The 10,789-nt window shown below is 38.3% G+C and overlaps 2 protein-coding genes and 1 pseudogene across 5 annotated transcripts; all 3 read left to right on the top strand.

Moving 5' to 3' along the window:
* On the top strand, positions 1-1,778 carry LOC114736019 (36.4 kDa proline-rich protein-like). Of its 4 annotated transcripts, none has more exons than XM_028923808.1 (4): positions 1-520; positions 553-793; positions 842-1,357; positions 1,507-1,778. In XM_028923808.1, the coding sequence occupies exons 1-3, from the start codon at positions 58-60 to the stop codon at positions 1,347-1,349; spliced, it is 1,212 nt and encodes a 403-aa protein (XP_028779641.1). In that variant the 5' UTR covers positions 1-57; the 3' UTR covers positions 1,350-1,357; positions 1,507-1,778. The 4 variants fall into 4 exon arrangements, with proteins under 4 accessions (XP_028779641.1, XP_028779640.1, XP_028779642.1 ...); XM_028923807.1 differs by having other exon boundaries at positions 2-520; positions 553-645; positions 679-1,357; XM_028923809.1 differs by having other exon boundaries at positions 2-520; positions 679-1,357.
* Positions 1,779-3,318: 1,540 nt separating this feature from the next.
* On the top strand, positions 3,319-6,917 carry LOC114736020 (proteasome subunit alpha type-4-like). Its single transcript, XM_028923810.1, has 2 exons — positions 3,319-3,413; positions 5,757-6,917. Exon 2 carries the CDS (start codon positions 5,783-5,785, stop codon positions 6,533-6,535), a length of 753 nt encoding a protein of 250 aa, XP_028779643.1. The 5' UTR covers positions 3,319-3,413; positions 5,757-5,782; the 3' UTR covers positions 6,536-6,917.
* A 2,822-nt stretch (positions 6,918-9,739) lies between these two features.
* Positions 9,740-10,782, top strand: LOC114736007 (probable LRR receptor-like serine/threonine-protein kinase At1g34110; annotated as a pseudogene).
* The last annotated feature ends 7 nt before the right edge of the window (positions 10,783-10,789 follow it).

Raw genomic sequence — 10,789 nt, 5'->3', positions numbered from 1 at the left:
GTTCTTACTCACTACTTTCTCTGAAGCAAGCAAATCGGTGAATGATTCAGTTCATCAATGGCGAATCATTCTACTGTATCAAATCTCTTCATCTTGCTCTTGAACTTGAGCTCATTGCTCACTGCTTTTGCTTGCCCATATTGCCCTTACCCTTCTCCAAAATACCACCCTCCTAAAGTAGTCAGGAAGCCTCCTGTTCATCGTCCTCCTCCTCGTGGTGGAAGCCCTAATAATAAGCCTTGTCCACCACCGTCTTCTTCCCCTAAACCTCCTCATCACGGCAAGCCGCCCGTCGTTAAACCGCCGTACGGTCCAAAACCACCGCATCATCAGGTCCCAAAACCTCCCCATCATCATTACGTTCCAAAACCTCCTCATCATTCTTCACCGCCGTATGTACCAAGACCACCGGTTGTGAAGCCGCCACATGTCCCAAAACCACCTGTTTACCCACCTTATGTCCCAAAGCCACCGGTTGTGAAGCCACCAAATGTCCCAAAACCACCTGTTTACCCACCTTACGTCCCAAAGCCACCGGTTGTGACCCACCAAATGTCCCAAAACCACCTGTTTCCCCACCTTATGTCCCAAAGCCACCGGTTGTGAAGCCACCAAATGTCCCAAAACCACCTGTTTACCCACCTTACGTCCCAAAGCCACCGGTTGTGAACCCACCAAATGTCCCAAAACCACCTGTTTCCCCACCTTATGTCCCAAAGCCACCGGTTGTGAACCCACCAAATGTCCCAAAACCACCTGTTTCCCCACCTTATGTCCCAAAGCCACCGGTTGTGAACCCACCAAATGTCCCAAAACCACCTGCTTCCCCACCTTATGTTCCAAAGCCACCATACGTACCTCACCCACCAGTTGTGAAGCCGCCTTCGCCGCCACCATATGTGCCTAACCCGCCGGTTGTGACGCCACCTGTGAAACCACCACCGTATGTACCTCCGATCGTGACACCACCTACACCACCGGTAGTAATAAATCCCCCACCTATAGTTACACCTCCATCTCCGCCATCTCAAACACCATGTCCACCACCACCACCATCATACGTGCCGCCATCACCGCCAGCGCAACCCACTTGTCCTATCGACAGTTTGAAGCTAGGGGCGTGCGTGGATGTGCTTGGAGGTTTGATCCACATCGGAATTGGAGAGAACGCTAAACAAGCATGTTGCCCTGTGCTTGGAGGGCTTCTGGACCTAGACGCCGCCGTGTGCCTCTGCACCACCATTAGGTTGAAGCTTCTTAATATCAATATCGTCCTTCCCATCGCTCTTCAGATCCTCATTGATTGTGGCAAGGTTCCTCCACAAGGGTTTCAGTGTTTGCCCAACTAGTTAACAATGTATGTATAATACATATATTAATACCCATCTCATCATATCTATATTTTGTTTTAATTTATTTCCTTTTCTCCCGTTATCAAACTTAAACTTGAGTTATATATAAAGTTATAAGCAAGTAATATATAGTTGGTTTGGCTTTGTTTTGCAGGGATTGGATCGCTTTCACATCAAATAATCGATCGATTTGTCTGAGAGATAGTTGGTGATTGAAGAAACGGACTAGTGTTTTTATTTTTGGTTATTTAAGACGTACATCAAATCGATGTGCAGGAGAAAAAAAGTGTACTTCGTATGAATGAAACATTTGCTTGCGTTTGTCGTAGAATGTTATTTTACTACTGCTCATAAAAAATCCCGGTTCAATGAATTGTGAGAATCATATAAAGATTCTTTTTATATAAAGATGTTTGTCTTTTAGCTTCTCTTGGGGTGTGCGTGGGATTCGGTCAGTGTAAAGTTAAAGTAGTAAACCCGTGAGCGCTTTGGAATTTGGAAATTGCATGAGAACGTGAAATTCACTTTTTCTTTTTTTAAATTTCTAATTCTGGTATAAATTAAGACCTCAAATCTCAACATATGATCGTCCTGTCTAGTTGGCCAGGAATAATTTTCAAATAAGCTAATCATTTAAAAAGCTAAAAAGTCAGTCGCAAAATTATCACTAAATCTATTTTTTAAAATTATCAATTCAAATTAGTTTTATATGACAATTTTCAAAAATAATTGTCATGACTTGGGTCGTTCACGAAAAAAAAATATATATTTTTCAGTGACCTAGAAATCAATCAAGTTTATTATAAAATAACCTAGAAATATCAATAATCAATGATACTACTGGTCTAATATACAAAAACAAATTTACATGTTATAATTTATTAATATATTCATCAATTTGATGATCAGATTAATAGTTAGCTCCACTATATGATACGCATTCTGGATCTGGAAGAAAGAAAAGTTAACCATGTGTCGTTGCCTCCTTGGTGCATTTTTCTTGCCAACAAATTGAAATGGGCGTTTCCCAATAACTACTATTTCTACAATTCCTAGAACTAGAAGGTACATACAATGTGCACAATGCGAGTATTACATGTTAGATATTATATAATTGATGCATTTGCACGTAACTAGCTCTAGGAATGTGCACCAAATAAAAACTAAGCAGAGATTTGTGATTGGAATCAATCATATTGATATTAATACAAGTTGGCATAGATGGCCTCCCCAAAAAAAAAAAAATCAGTATTTATAAAATTTTCGAAAGCTAATTATAATTCATATTCATATATCAATTTTTGTACCAAAGACGTTATTGATAGTTTTTATAGAAAATAATAAAGAGTCTTTTACTATGTAATATGAAAAATAATAGTTTTATGATTTAATTCTTAAAAATATTTATTTATGAATTCATTCTTCTACGTATGAAAGAATATAGGGCTTTTTTAGTTCATTATTTTTAATTAAAAAATATTTTTGGAAAAAACACTCATGAAAAAATTTAACATGTTCGAGTTTTTCTAAATAAAAATATAATTTTTTATTTTTTTTAAAATAATTAGTATATGCGAATCAATATTGACGAAAATAAGGAATATATATGGAGATATTATAAAATCTGAAAATTAGTAAACAAGAAATCATTTTTATGATCATAAATAAATGTGAAATGATTTTTAGAATAAATTAATTTTCATAAAATTTCTAAAAAATGAAAAATCATGATTTTTAAGCTAAAAGAACAACCCCATCCTTTGTATTTGTCCGTCTTCTCAGGCGAAAAACGCGTCTTTGCACTTTACTTTAGAAATCATCTATCCATTTTTTGTATGCGCTTTTCCAAATAGTTTGGGCCAACGAAGTTGATTAATGACCCAACCAATCGTAACATGGGCGGTTTGTACCCGAAAAGATAGTGCCTGGCCCAATTTGTTAACCCAACCGATCTTTCTTGGCGAAGAAGAAGCAGCACCTTTTTTGTTCTCGGAGCCATTATTGTCTTCTCCAGTGCGAAGCCAGCTGCGGAGTTTCTTGATTTACCGAGAAGAATATCAGGTAAGATCGTCTTCTTGGCTTACATTTTCTTTGTTTTCCTGGGTTTTCATCTTTTTCTTTCTGTTGATAACGTTGATTGTATAGTTTGCTTCTAAAGACAAATGTGCGAGGATAATTTTCTGTTTCTATTTACTGTTGAAAGCTTTCTGGATGCTGCTTGCTTTTCTATTTTAATTAGGGTCGGTTTGAGAGTAAGGCAATCCCTGTTATCGATCTGATTAATAGAGTATGAAGGGACGCACTTAACGTTTAGTGCAACCGCAGTCGACTATTTTTTCTAATGAAAATTTGGGCATTTTATCTTTGAGGCCCGTTTAGTGGGGAAGTAGCCAAGCACTAGAATTTTAGTGCTTGAGTTATGTGTGTTTTGGTGCAATTGAGTAATCACTTTATGAAACCTAGGCCTTCTTGTTTGGAGAATCTTCTACGGGATTTCATTCTCCTGGTATGTCGAGAGTTTTGTGTTTTCTTTTCCTTTGTGTTAACCTTATTATACATACAAAAGTTCAATTAAAATTGAGTTCATTCTTATCTGGGACTTCTAGGGTTGAAGTCTTAGTTCTGTTGCAGGGCTTAGATTTTGAGGGCTCTGTATCCTATGTTCCTCACAGCCAATAATTCGACTGATAAATTTTAGAAAGTCAGTCGCAAAGCTATTTTTTCTTCAGTATTCTCTTTCAGTCTTTTGTTTCTTTCGGTTATTTTACTAAAGCTTTCAGTCCACAACATCAAACCATTCCATTAGTGCATGCCGAGTGGCAGCCATGAGATTGTGATTTCTCCAGCTTCTCATATCAACTGATTAGATCTCTGAACCAGCCTTTGTACTGTTGTTTATTGAAGGAATTTAGATTATTTAGGAGTTACTTCTGTGTTCAGGGCTGCCAGTGTGTTGAAAAATGGTGCTTTGGAGTTATATTGGGCGGGTGATATAGCTGTTGATAGTTAGCTTAATGTCTAACATTTTTTTTTTTTTCAATTTGTGGGGGTGAAAATGGGGAGGTATTTCTCTTTCTTCCTTTTTCTTTTTAAATCTAAATTTAAAGCTAAGCTTTGAATATAACACCTTGGTTGTTGAGTGTTAGTTATTCCATGGCATGGTCCTGTGTTAAAAGCATCTTGGATTTGGTGGCTCATGGATTGGATTTATGGAAGGAGATGGGTGTTCTGTAGGATAAATTTCTATAAAACACAAGCTTCAATTATTTCTACGTGGGAGCTAGGTAACACCTTTGCGGAGTGATGTGTCCTCTACTTATTATGCCAAGGACAGTCCCTTTTTCATTATTTAAAAAAAAAATCCTTTTTCCATATTGGTGCATTGGGAAATGTTGAGAATTTGAACTTGGGATCTCTGCAAATTTATACTCACCTAGCCACTTAATTCAAGCTCTAGCAATAAAAGACATGCCTGCTTATTTATATCAGATTTTGACAAACTACTGTTAAATCCTATCTTTTTCCAAGAAGCATCTCCTACTTCTGAGTCGCTAGTAGCAAAAAGAAGGCCATTAAGCTTGTGGTTTGAGCCTTTGAGGATGCGAAATTTCTTTCTCTAAGCTAGATATATGAGCGAGAAAATGGCTAGATGTGTCGAACTTTATTATTGAGTCCCTTGGACTCTTGTGTAAAGTGAGGAGCCTCTTTTCAATGGGTGGGAAAATGGCTAAATGGGTCGAACTTTAAGTGCTAGTTTCACTCTATGAAAATTGGTGGCAAGTGGCAGCCATCCAAACTTTAGATCCACCCCATTGTACATGGATCATTAACAGTATTAACTCCTAACCAAGGTAAGTAAGATATTCCTGCTTCCCTTTTTTATTGGTTTATCTTGCCTTATTTATTCTTGAATTGTTCAAACCCAGATTTTGAGGCCCATGACATTACTTGGAAAAAAAAAAGTGGAAAGAAAAATCTGATGGAAATGACTGAAGCTTTGGCTATCGTAAGATCTAATGCTTTCATGGTTCTGAAACAAGGAAAATTTGACATCAAAATTATGTGTAACATAAAATATATCCTGGTGTATATTTATAGTAGCGAAGTCTACTGCAGCGGTCATTGATGCTCACCTAGTAATTATTAGAATTGGTACTGATGTTTTACCCGAAGGGGTGGGGGACTTCCAATATGTATAGACTTTTTCTTCTTTTTTTTTTTCATACTGTGTTTTACTTGTTATATTTTGTTAATTTAGTTTATGGTCCCCCCCCCCCCCCAGGGGGGAACCGATGGTATGTCATGAAGAGATCACAATATCTAATGTTAAAGCAGTTTGTTTTACTGATCAATATTTTTAATTTTTAATTTTTGATTTTCAATCCCTATTTTCCTTCCTTTTAGATTTGAATTAATAGTGAGAGATCAATATGTCTCGAAGATATGATAGCCGTACAACAATCTTCTCTCCTGAAGGCCGTCTTTACCAAGTTGAGTATGCAATGGAGGCTATTGGAAATGCAGGTACTGCTATAGGGATCTTATCTAAAGATGGGGTTGTCTTGGTTGGGGAGAAAAAGGTAACATCGAAGCTTCTGCAAACCTCAACATCAACAGAGAAGATGTATAAGATTGATGACCATGTTGCCTGTGCTGTGGCTGGTATAATGTCTGATGCCAACATCTTGATCAACACTGCTAGGGTCCAAGCACAACGCTACACTTATGCTTACCAAGAGCCCATGCCAGTTGAACAGTTGGTTCAATCTCTATGCGATACTAAGCAAGGTTACACGCAATTTGGTGGTCTCAGGCCATTTGGAGTCTCATTCCTATTTGCTGGCTGGGACAAAAATTATGGCTTTCAACTTTACATGAGTGACCCTAGTGGAAATTATGGTGGTTGGAAGGCTGCAGCTATTGGTGCAAATAACCAGGCAGCACAATCAATACTCAAGCAAGATTACAAGGATGATATCTCAAGGGAGGATGCTGTGCAGCTTGCACTCAAAGTTCTTAGTAAAACTATGGACAGCACAAGTTTGACCTCTGAGAAACTTGAACTTGCTGAGGTTTTCCTGTCACCTTCTGGGAAAGTGAAGTACCAAGTTTGCTCGCCTGAGACGCTGACTAAGCTGTTGGTGAAGCATGGGGTCACGCAGCCACCTACAGACACTGCCTAGGTAGTTGGCAGTTCCATAGTTAGCACAGTTTAAATTACTCTCATTAGCCTGGACTTCGGATTACCTATGCCTTTCTGCCTAGTTGACTGGAGAGGATCTGTAAGGGAGAGATTGGAAGGACAGTTGAGCTCATTAGGTCTTTCTCTCCCAGATGGGCCTCACCTCACCTTCTTTATCTCTCTTATTCGGTCCTCCTCTGTCGTAAAGGTCGAAAACACTTTCTGTAATGCGCTTTCGGAAGGTCAAATGCTACTATTCCAAATATGTTTCAGAACTGTAAACTTGTAATTTGTTGGTGATGCTGATGCTGATGCTTTTGGATTTAATGTTTCTCAGAAACTTTTTCGACGCATTTAATCTACTTCATTTGGGTTTACTCATTTATTTGGGTGAGTTCTTAGGATTCAAATGCTCCCATAAGGAAACCTATGGTCCTGTTTGATACAAAGTATTGAGAATTATAGGTAAGGATTAGGATTGGGATTGAAAAAAACCTATTAAAAGAGTATTTAATCTGAGGAATTGTTTGTTATTTGGTATTCTCTAATCCCATTTACTTGGGTTTATTCAATCCTAAGTAGCAAGTAATCATTCATATTAAATACTTTTTTAATGGGTTTTCTCAATCTTAATTCTAATTCTTACTTCTCATTCTTAATGTTTTATATCAAATGGGACCTATGTGTCTGGAAGCTTTTTTTGCTGACAAAATTCTTTTTTTCATTAACATATAGTGTCTATTGTATTTTTTAATTATAACTTAATAAACTTCTTAATTGTTTTTAAAATGCAAATATTAGAAATTATTTTCAAATGGAATAGCAGATCCAAAGGATGTGGGTGTGAGACGACCAACTCTGTTTTTTCGGCAAGCCCAACACTCCAATCCTTTTTATCCAAAGAGGTAACTCATATTGTTGGTAGTTCTTGATAGCATAATAAAAAGTTTTATACTCCTCCGATCCTCAATATAAGACTTATTTAACTAATTTGATTAGATTAAAAAAGTTAACCAAGTTAATTAATTATAGGAAATGTGACACGTTTTCTTAAAATACCATAATCATCTTTCTTAATACCCCTCTTCTTTTTCTACTTGATTATGGTTGAGGGAGTATCTATAGGGGTAATTTAGAGAAAATTGATAAATATGAGAAATGGTCTTATATTTAGGACTAAAATCAATTCAATAATTGGGTCCTATTTAAGAACCAGAGGAGTACCGATGCTTTTATATCATGTACAGATTTTTTTTTTAATCTTTTAACGTTGAAGGATTGTATTTCTTTTGGGTCACACTGAAAGTAATGTCAAAATCCATGTACAGCCCATTGATGCTAAAACAGGACCAATGGGTCATTGATCCTTTCCCCATGTCTACCCCAGCTCTTAATAACAAAGCCATAAAAGAATTGTTTATTTATTTATCAAGGTAATGATACTACTTTTATCCAGTGCTAAAAAAATATAACAGAGAAGACATTGATGATAGGTCTTGGTCAATGGAAAAGAATCTTGGTCAAGAAATAGAAAAGCTTAGCAGCGTGCATAGGGATCTGAAAGCAGAGTGAGTGTCTAGAAATGGTGAAGGTTAGATTATAAAAGTGTGGAAGAGTGTAATAATGTAGAGCATGTTAATTGTTGTCAGATAAATGGCCATCCTGAGGTTTTGGCGTATTGCTGTGATGCGGCTCATATGGCCTAAGAGTAAAGTGGAAGCATAATTCAGATTGTGTGTCTGCTTCCAACAAAACAAAGCATAATGTGGAGTATTGGATTGGGGCCATGTGAGATGGTATCTATAAGCTTCGCCCAATAGCCTCCAATGTGAGATCATGAAATGCCCACTCTGTTTTGCATTGGGAACCACCCAATCCCCATCTATGACTTCTATTAACAATACAGCACAGAGATCCCTCCCAATTCATAGGCTTCCAAAATTTGGTTTATATTACTAATGATCTTGTAATCTAGTAATATAAAAGCTCTTTTATAAGTAGGAGGTCGTGAGTAGTATCCTACTTATAATTTCAGACAGTTAGTACATGTCTTTTATTGAAAAAAATGGTTCATATTACACTCCATATAAATACAAAGTCTACCATAATTGTGTTTATGGAATCATTTGCCCATCTTATTAAAGGGTGGGTTTGTGAGTTAGGTGAGTAGACAAAATGTTAGATGCTCTCAAAGTTTTAACATTTTTCATACCATATTCTATCTGCTGCAAGTTGGTTTGGTGATTGAAGTGTCATGTGTTTTAAGGACCCATCCTCACTTATCAATCCTCCTCACTCCGCATGACTCATCACTCTTCCCGTTGATCAATCAATTCTTTCGTTCTCACTCTCCCACCGACACCTGCCCTAACATAACGGCTAACGCCTCCCTTAAAACCCGCCAACTTTCCAATAATGAATTATGAAAATTTGTCCACAGTAAAAAAATTTTCCCAAACCAAAGAGTTAAGTTTAATAAAAAAAACTAGCTTCTCATAATACGACGAATTAAGATTTTAATCTCTATTAAGATATGTTTAGCATTCCATAGAGCCTTAACTAAGATTATCTCTAATAAGAAATACTTATACTTAGTAAAAATAAAATTCACCATAAATAGCGTAAATAAGATGCTATCAATATGGCGGAATTGTACTTCTTTTGTAAGCCATTGTTTATCATTTTCCTTACCTATAAAGTATTGTAGTTCTCTCTTTTTACAGCCGGAAAAGCTATACGGAATATTCATTTTTCACTGTGTTCGATGAAATTGCTTTTATGATGTCTCTTTTTCAAGGTGATAGATGTCCTGTCAGCTTCTCATGAAACGGAAACCAACATATACTTGCTAACAAATCCGTGGACCAATTAGCTAAAGTGTGTTTAATTGTTCATCTTTTTTCTCAAATTGAAACCAAAAGCTCTTGAAAGAAATGAGATAGAAATCCAATCAGCTAAAATGAGTTTAGTTGTCCATCTTTTTTCTCAAAATTGAAACCAAAAGCTCTTAAAAGAATGAGATAGAAATCCCTCACTCAACCTTAAGAAACGCAAGCAACAAAAGTACTTCCATGTCGTTTTGCAGTCTTCAACCCTGTACTTTGTATTTTCCCTTCTTTCAACTGTCAACCCTCTCTCTTTTATAGCTTCTCTGACCTCTCCTTATTCTGCAACCACCATCCACATGCTCACATCACATTTCTGATTTCTCTGTCAAATTCTCAAACACTTTTCACCCGCACTTTCCCACTCTGCATTTTCTCTGTTTCATGCTGGTTTTTCTTCTTCTGTAAATGGCTGCCCAACGTCTCTGTTTTTGCTTCTGCTTTTTTCTACTCTCTTGGTCCTTCTTCCTTCTTCATCACTTCAGCTATCTCCAAAGCTCAATTTCTCAGATCTCAAAGCTCTTATCGCCATCAAGAACTCTCTCACTCCCATTTATAACACCAGACATTCCTTCTTCTCCACCTGGGACTACACCTCACCGGACCCCTGTTCTTCCTTCTCCGGCGTCACTTGCTCTCTCTTACAACCTGCTTCCCTCCGGGTGACCATTCTCTCACTCGGAGACTCACCGGGGCTCGCCGGCTCTCTCCCGGCCGCCATCTCTGGGCTCACCGAGCTCACTCAACTCATCCTCTCCCCCGGCATTGTCACCGGCTCAATCCCCCCCGAGATCGGGAAACTCACGAAACTTCGAGTCATTTCCTTGCCCAGTAATCGCTTCACCCGGAGAATACCCGCCACATTCTCCTCCTTGAACAGCCTCCACACGCTTGACCTGAGTCATAACCAACTCACCGGGTCAGTCCCGCCGGGTCTTACCAAGTTACAGAGCTCAAAGTCCTCATATTAGCCTTCAACTCCGTCTCCGGTGAGTTGCCGTCAATATCCTCTCAACTCCTGCATCTGGATTTGAAGAACAACTTCCTCGCCGGACAGTTGCCGCCGTCGCTGCCGTCATCATCCCTCCGTTATCTTTCGCTGTCAAATAATCGCATGTGGGGTCCACTCAGTGGCTTGGCACCACTCACTGAGTTAACGTTCCTTGACTTGGGCATGAATCAGTTTAGTGGGCCCGTACCGGACCCACTGTTCTTCATCCCCACACTCTCTTCACTCTTCTTGCAACGGAACAATCTATCAGGTGGGATCCCACCAACGGCTCAGGGAACGTTAATCTCGACGTCGCCATCGTACGGCCAGGGATCAATCGTTGACTTGAGCCACAATTTTTTGACCGGAGAGTTATCGA

This window comes from Neltuma alba, unplaced genomic scaffold, assembly GCF_004799145.2.
Source record: "Neltuma alba isolate B1F8T4 unplaced genomic scaffold, ASM479914v2 tig00013281_pilon, whole genome shotgun sequence".
In the NCBI taxonomy this organism is placed as follows: Eukaryota; Viridiplantae; Streptophyta; class Magnoliopsida; order Fabales; family Fabaceae; genus Neltuma; species Neltuma alba.
This window is presented reverse-complemented; position numbering and strand designations above follow the sequence as displayed.

Excerpts from the sequence above, each read along its gene's own strand:
- LOC114736019 (XM_028923806.1), top strand. The coding sequence starts at position 58 with ATGGCGAATCATTCTACTGTATCAAATCTCTTCATCTTGCTCTTGAAC. Across the intron at positions 521-552 it reads ACCACCTGTTTACCCACCTT|ATGTCCCAAAACCACCTGTT; the intron begins ACGTCCCAAAGC and ends GTGACCCACCAA.
- LOC114736020 (XM_028923810.1), top strand. The coding sequence starts at position 5,783 with ATGTCTCGAAGATATGATAGCCGTACAACAATCTTCTCTCCTGAAGGC.